This window comes from Hordeum vulgare, chromosome 5H (assembly GCF_904849725.1).
Source record: "Hordeum vulgare subsp. vulgare chromosome 5H, MorexV3_pseudomolecules_assembly, whole genome shotgun sequence".
NCBI classification, from domain to species: Eukaryota; Viridiplantae; Streptophyta; class Magnoliopsida; order Poales; family Poaceae; genus Hordeum; species Hordeum vulgare.
In genome coordinates, this window is record NC_058522.1 from 524,224,906 (window position 1) to 524,241,263 (window position 16,358).

At 48.5% G+C, this 16,358-nt stretch overlaps 1 protein-coding gene across 1 annotated transcript; it reads left to right on the forward strand.

Annotated features, from left to right (window-relative positions):
* Positions 1-402: 402 nt before the first annotated feature.
* Positions 403-2,445, forward strand: LOC123398300 (premnaspirodiene oxygenase-like). The gene is made up of 2 exons (XM_045092779.1): positions 403-964; positions 1,095-2,445. The coding sequence occupies exons 1-2, from the start codon at positions 506-508 to the stop codon at positions 2,157-2,159; spliced, it is 1,524 nt and encodes a 507-aa protein (XP_044948714.1). The 5' UTR covers positions 403-505; the 3' UTR covers positions 2,160-2,445.
* Positions 2,446-16,358: the final 13,913 nt, after the last annotated feature.

The following is a 16,358-nucleotide window of genomic DNA, read 5'->3' on the forward strand; positions in this document are numbered from 1 at the left end:
GAGTAGTTCCTATGTTTTCGAACTATCTATCTACTTGCACCGTATTTTTATCTTTGTTTTTGAACTATCTATCTAGTTGCATCGATGTAAAATAACTTTGTATCGTTTTTTATTTTATGCAATCTATTTATTTTGCCTATTTTGCAATCTAGCGCGCTGCTTGAGCGGCGCGCGCTGCATTTTAGCGCGGCCGTTGGAGTCAGCGCCTATCCCGACGCTAAACCAACCGAAGCGCGCGCGGCAAATATATTTTTTAGGCGCGGCACGAAGCGTGGCTGTTGGAGATGCTCTCACCATCATGACGTGGGCCAACTCGTCCACCCCTTATCGCTAACTTGCCTCTACTCTACTCCTCATGGAATGCTATATATACCCCTGCCAGCAGCAGAGCAACTCACACCAGTCACTACCAGCACTACCTCAACCAGTGCCAATCATCGGAGATAGCCCTAGCTAGTTAGCTAGCTTGTGGAGGCCTAGTGAGTGAGCTTTGGTAAGCGCAGGTATGGACGAGCTCTACGTCCAATCACTGGTGCTGGCTACGGTGGCGGTGGCGCTGCTGCAGGTGCTGAAGGTGTTCCTGAACCCTGTGAGGGAGAGGGCGCCGCCGGGGCCGTGGAAGCTGCCGGTGATCGGCAGCATGCACCACCTGGTGAACGTGCTCCCGCACCGCAAGCTGAGGGACCTGGCGGACGCGCACGGCCCGCTGATGATGCTGCAGCTCGGGCAGACGCCGCTGGTGGTGGTGTCGTCCAAGGAGACGGCGCGGCTGGTTCTCCAGACCCACGACACCAACTTCGCCACCCGGCCCAAGCTCCTCGCCGGCGAGATCGTCGGCTACGAGTGGGCCGACATCCTCTTCTCCCCCTCCGGCGACTACTGGCGCAAGCTCCGCCAGCTCTGCGCCGCCGAGATCCTCAGCCCCAAGCGCGTTCTCTCCTTCGGCCACATCAGGGAGGACGAGGTAATTAATTAACTGAACGTGGCAACAAAAATCACATGAGACTGATAATTGAACTTGCAAGTACCGTGCGAAATTATGAGACTTGCGAATGAACAGTGTTTGATTCTTGCACGCACACACACACATGCAGGTGATGATGCGGGTGGAGCAGATCCGCGAGGCGGGGCCGTCGACGCCGGTGAACCTGAGCGTGATGTTCCACAGCGTGACCAACAACATCGTGGCGCGGGCGGCGTTCGGGAAGAAGAGGAAGAACGCGGCGGAGTTCATGGCGGCCATCAAGTCCGGCATGGGCCTGGCGAGCGGCTTCAACATCCCCGACCTCTTCCCGACGTGGACCACCATGCTCGCCACGATCACCGGCATGAAGCGCAGCCTCGAGGGCATCTACACCACCGTGGACGCCATCCTGGAGGAGATCATCGACGAGAGGAAGGCTGTCCGCGCCGAGAAGATCAAGGCCGGCGCCGAGAACGTGGACGAGAACTTGGTGGACGTGCTCATCGGGCTGCAGGAGAAGGGCGGCTTCGGGTTCGACCTGAACGACAGCAGGATCAAGGCCATCATCCTGGACATGTTCGCGGGAGGGACGGGGACGTCGGCGTCGGCCATGGAGTGGGGGATGTCGGAGCTGATGCGCAACCCGCGGGTGATGAAGAAGCTGCAGGCCCTGATCCGGGAGGCGTTCAAGGGGAAGGCGACGGTGACGGAGGCCGACCTTCAGGCGAGCAACCTGCAGTACCTGAAGCTGGTGATCAAGGAGGCGCTCCGGCTGCACCCGCCGGCGCCGCTGCTGGCGCCCCGGGAGAGCATCGACCACTGCGAGATGGAAGGGTACACGGTCCCGGCCAAGTCGCGCGTGGTGATCAACGCGTGGGCCATCGGGCGGGACCCCAAGTACTGGAAGGCCGCCGAGGAGTTCCAGCCGGAGCGGTTCGAGGACGGCGCCGTGGACTTCACCGGCAGCAGCTACGAGTTCCTCCCGTTCGGCGCCGGGCGCAGGATGTGCCCCGGCTTCAACTACGGGCTGGCCAGCATGGAGCTAGCCCTCGTCGGCCTCCTCTACCACTTCGACTGGGCGCTGCCGGAGGGCGTGGCCGACGTCGACATGGAGGAGGCCCCCGGCCTCGGCGTGCGCCGCCGCACCCCGCTTATGCTCCTCGCCACCCCCTTCGTCCCGGCCGCCGTCGCGTAGCCACGTTTGGCTGCATGCATGCATGCATGCATACGCATGCTGGCTTCGTACCGACCTACCATAATGCATGCACCTATGGTGTGTGTGTCCGTCTGTCCGTCCCCACCTATTATGTATTATCTGTTAGCCACGCGCGCTGTGGTAGCAGTGGGGTGTGTATCATTTGAATACGTTTGCTTGTGTTGATGTGTGTGGTGTACGTGCGTCACGTGCAGTGTAACCATGAAGGCCATAATAATTGAGGCCGATCGATCTGTAAGTAAACTGTATCTGTTACTAAAACGAATAATTGGAGCAATTAAATGGCTGGTCCCATAGCTTCCCGCGACGAACCACACTTTCAAGCCACACACGTCTATAAGATGGTTTCATATCAAACCACCCTTAAGTGTAGAATTATTGCGTCCGTGGACACGTACGATCAGTGACAAGACGAGAGAGAAGGAAAAAAAGTAAGCCAAACGGATCTCTTACATTATTTTTATACGTTCGGGCTGTCCGCTAACCCCATATCCATCCGTGAACCCATATCCATCTTAAAAATAAAGAGGATATAAGAGCTTTCAGACACCCCGGACGCGTCCGATCAGTCCGAAGCGTAGGACGCGACCCAACTCCGGACCATCCTTTTGTTTCCTTTACACATTCTTTCTTTCTCTCTCTTTCTCCCCATCAATGACGTAAAAATGACCGGACATATGATAAAAAATAAAAAATATGACTACATGAATGGATAAATAAGGAACATGTCCAATCATTGATCGAATACGTCCATAAACATTTAGATGGTCGTATTTACACTAACTAGTACTCCATCCGTTCACAAATATAACATGTTTTCAACAACTTAATATGGACTATATGCTGAATTGTGTAAACGAACATACTAAAACGTGTCTATGTTCAATGCAAAAGAAAAATAGAACACTTTATATTTGTGAATGGAGTGAGTAGCAAAATAATAACAATGCACCGTTCAAATTTATCTTTATGCAGCCTTGCGTTAATTAGCTCGAGCTATTCACGACACTAGTAGAAAAAGGGTCTTTCGGTCGAGGGCCAAAAGACCATTAGTCCCGGTTCAAACGAAAACCGAGACCAATGCCACGCATTGGTCCCGATTCGGTTCACCTTATTAGTCCCAGTTCGAGACAATACCCGGGACTAAAGATCTAGCGACTCCCATGAGGCGTGTCGCGGAGCATTAGTCCCGGCTCGTGGCACGAACCGGGACTAAAGGATAGGCTATTAGTCCCGGTTTTAGACAAAAACCGGGACTAAAGTTTTGCCTATATATACCGTTGCCCCTGCCCACCCTCTTCTCTGTTTTTTGGTTGTTGAAGTGTGCCCATGCCATGCCCTTGCCACTCTAGTTCATGCACATGACGTGTTCGATGAAATGCCCGAGCCACACTACTTAAGCTTTCTCCTCTCCAAACTCGACCTCCAACCTCTATTTTCCTTAATATTTGTCTAGGTTTGGCCGTGCACCAACTACACAAGTGTTTTAAAAGGTTAGCTACTTCATCCTTTCATCTGTCACTGCTAGTTTAGCTTATTTCAAAAGCTCAAATTAACTTCTTAGAGTCTGCACATGTGTAGGTTGTCGTCCCGTACCCGTCCTCACCGTTGTCGATCGCCCCGCGCCGATCTCGTCGCGAGCACCACCGTGGTGAGCCTCTTGTTCTTATCTTCTTTTTAAAAGAAAAAAATCTTACTTGTATGATTTAGATACATACTTGTATAAATTACTTACTTTCATTATTTTTTGTTATTATATAGTGCGATGGTTTTGGTATCCGCCTCCGTCGGCCCTCGTCCTGTCTATGATTTGGATGTGGTATATATTATCTTTTATAACTATTTGTTTTATTTAGTGTTTATGATAATTATGACGACCAACATGACATATATTTTTTAATCTAGGAGGTATGTGAACCGAAAATTTCAACCCACATAGAAATTCTTGTTTAGAAATTTAAATTTGGTTGAAAAAGAAAACAAATACTTGAAGGAAAAATTGAAAATAATTAAGGATAAGAATATGGAACTGGAGTTGCATGTCGCCGATGTCATCGATGATCACAAGATGAAGATCGATGCGATGCGGTTGAAGATGGATGCAATGCGCTTGAAGATGGATGAAATGCGCTTGTAGATGGATGAAATGCGATTGAAGATTAGAAATATTAGAAAATTTGGCATTGATAAAGAGGCCTGGTATCATTATGCTGTTGGGTCAATTGTTACCTTAGTTGCTATTTTGATCGCATTTGTTGTTGCATTTAAATGTTTTACATAGTTGTATGTTTTTTTATGAGAGAACTTATGTATTTATTTTTTGCAATAATAACATTTGATCACTAGTGTGCTTTGGTTTTAATGTGATGATGAACTTGTATTAATTTGGTCATATGTTCTGCAATGGTTTTTTGATATACTTAATTTCATAATAGAGATGAACCGTCAATGGATGTACGGTGACCGACGCACTTGGGAGTACATTACGAACCGATACTAATGCCCGAGTCACACTTAGGTTCACACAAAATGGTATCCTCGACCGAGGTTGGCAACCTTATCCTTTTCATCTGTAATTGATACAAAAATATCGCATGTGTCAATGTACGGTGGTCATTTCACTATTCATGTATGATGCCAGATCGATGCACGGAAACGATAGATGTACGGGAAACGACGCGGTTCCGGATTTATAGAAGGCCTGCATAAATTTATCGATGTGGCTGAGGCAAACAAAGTGGATAATTTTATGCCTTGTCCATGTGTTATCTGTCGAAACGTGAATGAGTACTCTAGCTCAAAAAACATTCATCTCCACTTGCTTCAGAGAGGTTTCATGCCCACATATTATTGTTGGACCATGCACGGAGAAAGAGGGGTTAAGATGAAAGACAATGAAGAAGAATATGATGATGACAACTATCCTATGTTCACTGAAGAATACGGTGATACTACAATGGAAGACAATGAAGAAGAAGGAGGTGAAGAACAACCGACATCAGATGAGCCCGCTGATGTTCTTGGTCGGGTCATTTCTGATGCAAAGAGAGAATGTGATACAGAAAAGGAGAAGCTGAAATTGGAGGCCATGTTAAAGGATCATAAAAAGTTGTTGTACCCAAATTGCAAAGATGGCAGCACAAAGCTCGGTAACACACTGGAATTGTTGAAATGGAAGGCAGAAACTGGTTTATCTGACAAGGGATTTGAGAAGTTATTGAAAATATTGAAGCCGAAGCTTCCAAAGGATAAGGAATTGCCTGAGACTACGTACGAAGCAAAGAAGGCTATCTGCCCTCTTGGATTATATGTGCAGAAGATACATGCATGCATTAATGACTACATCCTGTACCGCGGTGAGAAGTACGAGAATATGGATAAATACCCGATATGCACTGCATGTCGATACAAGATCAGACAGGATGACCCTGTTGATGTTGAGGGCGATGACGAGCCCCCCCCCCCCCAGGAAGAAGGTTCCTGCTAAGGTTATGTGGTATGCTCCTATAATACCACAGTTGAAACGTATGTTTAGAAACAATGAGCATGCCAAGTTGAAGCGATGGTACAAAGACGAGCGTAAGAGAGACGGGAAAAAGCTGAGACACCTCACATATGGGTCGCAGTGGAGGAAAATCGAGAGGGGGTGGCCGGACTTTGCAGATGACCCAAGGAACTTATGGCTTGGTCTAAGTACAACCGGCATGAATCCTTTTAGGGAGCAGAGCTGCAGTCACAACACCTGGCCCGTGACTCTATGTATCTACAACCTTCCTCCTTGGTTGTGCATGAAGCGGAAGTTCATCATGGTGCCAGTGCACATCCAAGGACCGAAGCAACCCGGCAACAACATTGATGTGTGAAAGGACGTGGATGTCGCCTAGAGGGGGGGTGAATAGGCGCTTTAAAATAATTAAGGTTTAGGCTTGAACAAATGCGGAATAAAACTAACGTTTAATATGTCAAGCACAAAATCTACAAACAACTAGGCTCACCTATGTGCACCAACAACTTATGCTAAGCAAGATAAACAACTAAGTGATAGCAAGATATCTTACAATAAAAAATATGTCTATCACAAAGTAAAGTGCATAAGTAAAGGGTTCGGGTAAGAGATAACCGAGGCACGGGGAGACGATGATGTATCCCGTAGTTCACACCCTTGCGGATGCTAATCTCCGTTGGAGCGGTGTGGAGGCACAATGCTCCCCAAGATGCCACTAAGGCCACCGTAATCTCCTCACGCCCTCGCACAATGCAAGATGTCGTGATTCCACTAAGGGACCCTTGAGGGCGGTCACCGAACCCATACAAATGGCAAACCTTGGGGGCGGTCACCGAACCCGTACACGTGGCAACCCTTGGGGGCGGTTACCGGTACCCGTACAAATTGCTCGGGGCAATCTCCACAACCTAATTGGGGACCCCGACGCTTGCCCGGAGCTTCACACCACAATGATTGAGCTCCGAGACAGCACCAAGCTTCTAGGATGCCAAAGCATCCACGAAGAACAATATCTAGGGTACTAAGTACCAAAGGTAGTAATCTTCTCAACTTCTTACTTCCACGTATCACCGTGGAGAACTCAAACCGGTGCAACTAATGCAATGGCAAGAACACACGAAGTGGTCAAGTCCCTCACACTCAAATCCCTCCACAACAACGAAAGCTATGGAGAAATATGAGAGGAAGAACAAAGAGCTCACAAAGAACTCCAAGATCTAGATCCAAGGGGTTCCCCTCACATAGAGGAGAAAGTGATTGGTGGAGATGTGGATCTAGATCTCCTCTCTCTTTTCCCTCAAGAACAAGCAAGAATCATTGGAGGGATTGAGAGTTAGCAAGCTCTAAGAATGTCAACAATGGAGGTAGAACAAGAGCTCAACGGATGGATCAGGCCAAGGGGGAAGAAGACCCCCTTTGTATAGTGGGGGAAAGAATCAGACCGTTACCCCCACTTACAGCCCGAGCCCAGCGGTACTACCGCTGGCTGCAGCGGTACTACCATTGACCCTCCAGCGGTACTACCGCTGGCTGCAGCGGTACTACCGTTGAGCCCATGGTAGCGCAAAGATACTACCGGGCCAACCACCGCCAAGAAAGTCTTCGCAAAAATGTCCGACGCAGTACAACCGCAAAGATGACGGTACTAAAAGCTTGGAGCGGTACTACCGCTAACCAGGGGCGGTACTACCGCTGGGACAGCGGTACTACCGCTAGGGCCAGCGGTACTACCGCCAACTCTAGCGGTACTACTGCCAACTCTAGCGGTACTACCGCTAGGTCCAGCGGTACTACCGCTCGCCACTGAAACAGCCATAACTTTCGCATACGAGCTCCGAATCGAGCAAACCCAAACTTGTTGGATTCAGGACGACAAGAGCTATCCAAACAGGAAATCTTAAGACCATGCAGATATGAAAATGCCAATGATATAGAGATGTGAGTCCTCTATGAATGAAGAACCGGCAAAAACTCCAACATCGAAAACATCATAGTAGATGCATATGGACTCCATTTTCGATGAACTCGAGCTTGTCATGAAGATGATCATAAGCTCTAAAACTCACAAAGAGAAACACCAAACAAGAACCAAGAAGTATGATGCAAGGATGAAAATGGCACTACTAGGAAAAGGCTTGCTAATGGTGCACCTATTTTTGCTACTAATGCCGCACTATAGGTGCGCCACTAGCATCACGCCATTAGATTTTTTTACTAATGGCGCACCAGGTAGTGCGCCATTAGTATTGCTCACGGTGCGCCGTTAGTATCTGGTATATTAACGGCCCACCAGGTAGTGCGCCATTAGTATATATCCTGGTGCGCCATTAGTATAGATCCTGGTGCGCCATTAGTATATATCCTGGTGCGCCATTAGTATGCCTCCCAGGGCCATATTTACCCATATGCTCTGGCTTACTAATGGCGCACTAGTGTGCTGAGTGATGCGCCACTAGTGTGCTGAGTGATGCGCCACTAGTATGAATATTAGGTATTTATTTTATTTTTTCTGATATTTGCACATATTACAAAATATATTATTGCACAGAATATAGATAGCACAACATATAAACAACAGATTTATCGAATACAATAGAAGATTAGTCTCCGAATACAATTCATCATATTAGTCTCCGAATTTAAAATACCGAACAAAGTTAGAACATTACAAGTCTCGAGACCGCGAGTAGCGAGTTTGTCTTCACATTACAAGTTGATATATAGACCATCTAAACTACCATCACATATAGAAGAGAGCTGCGGTCATCACGATGAGCATAATCGCAATGAAACTGGTCTTCATCCGGTTCCTCCAACGCTCCCTCCTCTCTCCCGCTAGATAGCGCGCGTATCTAACTTCCGCCTCCGCCCTTGTGGTGTATCCTTTGTAACTGTTACCGCTGAATCGGTGAACCTGTTTCCGACACTCCTCCCAGTCGTCGTAGACTCCGGGAACCTTACCCTTGTACACGACATACGACGGCATCTCTATGCACTAGCCAAACAAAACGTTAGTAGCAATTCACAGAGACATACAAGTTCATTAAAGTTTAATATTACAACTATAATAGCACGATTCATGGTCCTACTAATAAATAGCATCGATTATATATAAGTTGAACGACTGTCCAAACCAAAGAGACATACCAGTTCATTAAAGTTTAATATTGCAACATGAATTAGTAGCGATTCACGGGAACGTGGATGAAGCCGCCGTCTTTCGTGATGGTCATGAAATTGCGGTCGTTGTCAGCCTGCGTTTGTAGCATTGTATCTATCTCACTATTGGACAGCGAAGATCTGAGGTAGAACTGCCCCGAGGTACGAAGGACATCTTGATGGATGATTTCCGCAAACTCCGACTAGATGCGAAAGAATTCTTGTCTGATGTCCGCATCCTGGATTGCCGACAAGTGTGCGGCCCAATCTTTGAGATTATTTGGTAGCCGAAGGTGATTACTGCCCCGTATGATCGCCCGCATGTGATGGAGGGCGTAGTAGGCATCCTTCTGACTGGCAGGCGGCTGCTTGACACAGGCGAACGTCGTATTGTGGGTGAACACGTGCTTGCCGTGCCTGAGACTTGTCCTGCTGAAGGTGCCTCCAGATATGGCGTAGCCGGGAAGAGCTTCATCAAGAACTTTCTTGATATTTGTGTAGTCTTTTTTTGACTGACGGTCCGAGTCAAAATACGTGGCCGTGGAATATTTCAGGCTTAAGAGGATGAGTGTGCAACGTGTGTCACTGCACAAAACACGGAATGCTAGAAAAAAAAGGACGATCAAAATCTAAGAAATCATATGTTACGTGGCGATGAGGGGATAACTTACCAGGGAAAGTAAGGCACGAGGAAGTTATCCTTTTCTGAGTTTGCCAGAATGACGCCTTCGAGGTATGAACTCGCGACTTGCCGGTCCCCAGCGCTGCCCAAAGATCTTGGCATGCATATAGAAGGGGTCGACTATCACTAGGTCCGGGGTCTTGTATCTAATGATCCGCATCTCCATACTCAGCGAAAATAGCCGAACGAAGGTGTAGTGCAGCGGATGAAGGTTAAACATAGCAAAGATGTCAGCAAACCGCAGGACGATCATACCCCCGATGGCGCTATCGACAAATCCCTTGCCCTCTGGCACCTTGGCCACGAAAACTGGGTATGCCACATTATTCTCGGAGAGACGCCGCTTCTCCAAACAAAGAACACTGTCATGCAGACTCCGCATAGCACCGGTTGCAACATTGAGCAGATTAGTCGGTAGCATCGGCCTACCCGCCACATGCACCCTCCTCGAGATATCCTTAGGTGAAGGTGGCCCGTCCAGAGCACGGATCGTACTCAGTGCCGGTTGGCTCGCACCCTTGTTAGTCTTTCTTTTCCGTCCCTTCTTCTGTTGATGTAATGGGATCCAGTTCATGTGCTCAGAGACCACCTTCTTGAGTGTGTTGGGGCTGATAATATTTCGCACCTCGGCTATCTGAGGCTCGGTGAAGGCGGCAGCTGGAGGCGTCTCCTCAAAACTAAACGCCAAACAACACCTGTTGCAATTGGGTTTCTCCGCGGTACCAGCTAGATCGCGGTCGTCTTTTGCAGGGTTGGGTTCTTGAGAAGGAGGCCCCAAGAATTCCTCACCGTACCCATGTTCGGCAAAGTACTTATCGACCTTGGTAAATGTACCATCGTCGTCGTCATCGTCGTCCGGAACCTGTGCCATATGCATGTCCGGATCCTGTGCCATATGCATGTCTGGTAGCGTTGCGGCGGTCTTGCCATGGCTTGGCGCCGGCACGACTGGCGGTGTTGTCTGTGGGGTGGTGTCCCCCGCCCCCAAACGATTCTGGCTCTTCGACCAAAGCAAGGGCCAGCTTAAGCAGGCGCTGAGGGTCATCACATCATCTATGTCGCCCCCAGCGGGGTGGAACGGAGGTAACAAGTCGTCGCAGCCTGGCAGCACCCGAACCAGTTGAACCCTATACGTGGTGGGTGGCATCGGTTTACCGTGGAACATGGGGTTGCCCGGTTGAACGATTCTTCCCTTGGCGACATCGATCAACTCGCCGCCCATGAAGTGCAGGAGAGTGCATGGAACGTCGGCGTCGGCGCCCTGAGAAAACATGTAGGGCGTCAGGGGATGCCCAGTCAAAGGCAAGGAGATGAAGTCATCAGCCGAGAGAGGCTTAGTTACCGTGATGGCGTCGAGCTTGGCTAATGTCGAGGCACCGCCAACGGCGGGCGTGCAAGTGACGGAGGGGCCGCTTGCTGCCGAGGTGCCGGCCGGCGCCGGAGACACCAATGGCGTCGCCTACGCATTGTGCGAGTTGCTGGCCGTGAAGCTGGGAATCGGGGGCGGCCCCTGTTGGCCGCCCGCAATCCACGCCTGCAGCCCCTCAATCAAGGTAGGCACAATGGCGGTGATCACCCCTCCCACTTGGTGTTGCACTAGCTCTTGGACCATCTCCGGAATCCGCGCCACTTTTGCCTTGAGTTCTTCAACCTCGCGCGACTGGCTTACCAAGTTGGTATTTCTCTCCTTTCGCCCACCAGCGTTATAGTATGACGACCATTTCGTGGACAAGCCTTTGCCGGCCACACGACCAGTTGACGACGGCTTACTGGACTTATCCTTTTTTTTCATTATGTTAAACGCCCTATTTAAATTGGTGTCCCAATGGGAGCTCTGAGACGACCCCGCGCTACTGCTTTCAGTGTCCTGCGGAAGGAATGAACCATTTAGAAATTTGGCTTCATTAATTAGAATGCAACCATATGGAGCTAATTACGTGGGGTGTATTCCTTACCAGAACACGCTCAAGCGCCCTGATCTTTGCATCCGTGGTAAGCTCCTTTGTTACTGGGTCCACCTTGTACCGGGCCCTGACATAGTTCCTGGTCTGCTTGTCACCGTATTTCTCGAAGGAGGGTGGTAGGCCTTGCTCGGCACGCTCCGCGTCCTCCTTGTCCCATATAGGTTCCGCCACTGTGTAACCGCCGGGACCTAGTTGGTGGACCCCTAAGTTCAACTCCCGCATTTCTTTCCCCCATTGACTTGATTCCGCGGTTGCCTTGCTCTCGCACTTGATCTTGAACTCCTTGTAGTCATCTTCGCTCATCGAAGGATTTTTCGCCTTGATCTTCTCATAACTATCACCTTTGTCAATCATTCTCTTCACCACGCTTCTCCAAGTAGACAGGGCCTTCCTCATCTTCGTGAGGGCGGCACTGTTCACTTTATTCCTTGAGAGGCGCGTGTTTGCGACGTCACCGGGGTACTTGTATCGTTCGTGCAGCTTCGTGAAGAGGAGGTTGCGCAAATTCCCTCGGTCCTTATGCCTTAGGTTCTCGGTGTTGATCGAGACAATGCTCCGGAGAATGCACCCGAGCTGAACCGCGTACCCCTTGACTATTTCTTTGGGCGCCGTTGGATACCCGTCGGAGTTCACTTCAGTAAATTCCTCCTTTACGGTGCTGAGCATTTTCGGGCGCCAGTCCTTCCGTTGCCTCTTCGATTGGCTGCCATCTGTGCATGCGCTGCCATCATCAGTGGTGGCATCCTCGGCGGCACCATCAGTGGTGTCATCCCCGACGCCACTAGGGGTTGTGTACTCGGGATCGGTGTCTTCCGTGGCGTCCTCATAGCGGTGAGGTTCTTCCTCCATCTCCTGGGACAGCTCCCAGAATGGCTTGCCCGAACCGTCGGCCTCATCGTTGTGGGCCATGTTTTGCTTTAAATAGGAAAAAAGTTTGGTCAAAAAGTTGGGCCTAATCACTTGGCTCTATTGCCACCTATGGTTTAATGCAGCAAGAATAAAGGGGCAGTTGATCCTACTTAATTAAGTAATAAGATACGCCGGCCCATGCATTAGTCGCAAGTACCCCATATGTCCTATTTTTAGCAAAGTCATGCTAAAATTCACAGAAAATTTCAGCATGACCTTTGCTGAAAATAGGACATATGGAGTACCCGAATTTGCCGGAACGGAAGTTAATCAACATTCCGGCAAACTCAAGGGCCTCTCGGGGTACCTGCAAAATCATCACGACACGATGGTCGGAGAGCTCGGAGAAGGGTGAGCCGGGGGCTCAGAAACGAATATCCCAAACTAATACTACTACTACCAATTATTATGTTGCAGAGTCATATAAGGATGAAACTGATAAGAAAAAAAGGTTAAATACAACATGTTAAATATGAAATCTGCAAGAAATCTTGGCAGGCTAGTGAAATAAGCCTCTTGTATCAATGCTAGTGAAATAAGCGGGCAGAGTCACATTATGTGTATTTAAGCCCAGGGGGTGGTGGAAGTAGAACAAATGACATCTCCACTAGAGTGCCAATTCTGGATTTGGAGCATCGGGGTCGGTGGCTGACCATGGGCATAACTAGTTAGTAGCTAGTATGAGTTTTTGTTTTACAGAGTTTCAAGAACCAAGATGTGCCTCTTGTATCAATGCATTTCAGTGTCTTAAACTCACTGCTTAATAGACCTTGAAATGACAGAGATAGGTAGGCCTTTTGTAGTTTGGTTGTCGTCGGTATACTATATGCTGATGGGGAACAATGATGCTTTATGTCTTCTCTTCATGCCTGCTTGCTGTTTTATTTATGCTCCATGTTTTTGTCAGATGATTGCTTCATTTGTTCCGACGTTGGCAGGCAAACGAACTATTTACTCTTGAACTGGCTGGGTTAATGTCTTACAACCTATGTGCAAATATTACTTGGTAGTTGCTGGTCTTTAGCAATGAGCCTGTCTTGAATAGATCTAAATCAGATATTCCCAGTAGATGTTTTACTGCAGCAACGAACGAGAAGAAAGGCGTGCTACTTAATGGCTCAAACGAGACCCCCTCTCGTGGAGAGAGTGGTAGACTAGGGAGTGTTGCTCCCGTTGCCAGATCACAGAGTCACAAGTTTCTAACTCTAGATTTACAGTTAGCGTCTGGTCAGAATGCCAAAATCAACTCAAGTTCCCCTGTCAAGAGAGAGAAACTAGATCAGGGGTTTTCTATTTTTCCTTCAGCAAGACCTCCCAAGGATGTGCAAACAACAAGTGGCACAGAATCTTCTTCTAACGCTAGCTTGGGAAAACTATCTAATTTAGATCTTAATGTATCACCGGACCCGGTTGATCAACTTGAAGGTTTGCCTACAATGCAGGCTTGCTTGAACATACCCCATCATAGAATCTTTCAGCATCAGAAAGCACATGTCCCCTCAGTGGCACCCTTTTCTTCAATCAGCAGTCAGCTGAGTCTAAATATTGACAATACTCTGAAACCGTCGAATGCATATCAACTTTCTAATAAGAGTGGAGCAGTTGATGTTACCTTAGATTTGCAACTTAAACCACTAACCAGACCTGAGCTTGGTATAAGCTGGAAAGGTCTTGCTCCTGATCCAGAGCTAAGCCTCTCTCTATTTGTGAAACAAGCCTTTCAATGTGCGAACTTGAAAGAACTATTGAGACTTCTGCAACAGTTCAGAAAAGTAATGATCAATTCTCTCTATTATCATTTCTAGTTCACATAGTTTGATAACTTGGATGCATAAAGGCTATTGATGTAGAAAAAAAGACACTTTACAATACCAAGCACATCAGAGCAGACATTAGCAATATATCACAGAGAAGTACATGCCGATTAACAAGCTTGGGCTTAGCAGTAATATTCTGGGAAATTATTTTCTTGAAGCCTGAAAAAAACTAGCTTTCCTCTTTAAAAACAGAACCAAAACTATGACACGATCACTTAACAACATCTATTGACTACACTAGATGGAGAATTTCCATATGATGCAGAAGACCACCGTACACAAAGATATATGACAAGTGGCCCTTCCCCACAGAAGAAACTAGAACATTATTAGCATCAAGAACAAGTTTATGACAGAAACCAAGCAACTGAGCCAACTCTCCCATAAGCCAACAAAATCCAGAAAACAGACAGAAACATCATGATTTTGCACCACCATTCACTGACAAACAAACCCAAAAATACCAGCTCTTCTATAGCAATTGAATCAATTACTTTTGCATGGTCAAATCAGACCCTTGGCTAGATGCAGACAGAAATAGACCAAGAAAACAGGTCCGAGACCACACTCCAGGGCATAAGTTGGTAATTTAGCATAAAGGGACACAAGACATATCAAGCCTGCTTTGTGTTAGACCCAAAAAAGGGGCAGGCCAGGCGGACGAACAACCCTAGGCAGCAGCTCGAAGAACCGCACCAAATCGAGCACGGGCCGGCAGAATTCAGAAAATTCCTTATTGACTATTGACTATTGAGCTCCTAAACCTAACCCTAGGTCACCGCCTCGAGGAGAAGGGGATGAACGGGAGAGGTGGAAGACGACTCACCTGAATCTGAAGAAGGAGCCGTCGGTGGTGCTCTGCTACTCACCTCGTCGAAGCCCAACCACGAACGGCGGCGCGACCGTAGAGGGGACGAGCTGTAGGTGGAGGAGGACAGCGGGCTCCGGAAAAACCGATCCCCCACGCCTCCGGCGCGGCCGCTGGCTGGGCTGGGCGGCGGCCCTCTGGATCGAGCCGGGCGGCGCCGGAACCCGGGCCGAATCCGACGAACCAAGAAAGAAAGCAAGTAGGTCCGGCGGCGGTCGGCGAGCGGGGAGACGGCGGGCGCTGCTGTTTAGTGGAAAGGGGGTAGGGGGAGGCCGCGGGAGAAGAGGAGGGCGCGACCCAGCTTAGGAATGGCGCACCCCGAGCGGTGCGCCATTAGAATGTTTTTTTTATATAGTAATGGCGCATGTATATGAGGTGCGCCTTCTCTATGTTGTTAACCTCCGAAGTAGCAGCGCAGTGGTCCGTGGGTTTTGCCTCCTAGCAGGAGGTTGCGAGTTCGAATCCTCTTCCCCCCTCTTTTTTTTCCTTTTTTTCTATGCATTGTTTTCTTGTGCTGGTTGCACCTTGGTTTTAGAAGTGCCTAGTATTTTTTTTATGTTTGCAAGTAGATGTCTAGTATTTTTTTTGGTGTTTGCAATTAGATGCCTATGAATATCCAGTGCCTCACAACAACATCTACTGCGGTGGAGCGGGGGAGGGTGCGGGGGGTGCTCGGCGGCGAGGGGTGATAGCGATCGAGATGGAGGGGATCGAGATCGAGTGTCCTCATGAATATTCAATATTTTTTCATATTGAATATGAAAAAATATCATCAAATTTAAATACAATCGATCTTAGCTAGCTATTTGTTCACAATCTTCTTGCCCTTATTTTTCGTAAATGGAGTTCTTCTCTTGAACGGACGTCCGTTAGGTAGGGTGGTCCTGTTTCTTCTTGTGGTGTATGATGGTACTTCATCATCGTCGTCATGTTCCATCTTTGGGTCGCCGTACTTGTCGAAGTCTTGCTCATTGGCGACTCCATCCATTCCGATGATCTTCCTTTTGCCTCTCCTCACGACAACACGACTGGGCTTTGGCGGGTCGGTAATGAAGAAGCATTGGTCCACTTGGGAAGCCAGTACCCATGGCTCATTTTTCGCGGTGACGTTTGCGCCCGCGGTCTTGGATTTGGCTTCGGGTATAACCATGGTGGTGAAATACCGGTCTTCTTTTATGACGCTCTTGGCCCATCTGACACGGAACATCGGGACCTTCTCTCCAGCGTAGCTCAGCTCCCAGATCTCCTCGATCCTTCCGTAGTATCTGTCCTTG

What these genes read in the sequence shown, in the direction of transcription:
- LOC123398300 (XM_045092779.1), top strand. Translation starts at nt 506, where the DNA reads ATGGACGAGCTCTACGTCCAATCACTGGTGCTGGCTACGGTGGCGGTG. An exon ending in GCCACATCAGGGAGGACGAG is followed by an intron (nt 965 to 1,094) that starts GTAATTAATTAA and finishes ACACACATGCAG; the next exon opens with GTGATGATGCGGGTGGAGCA.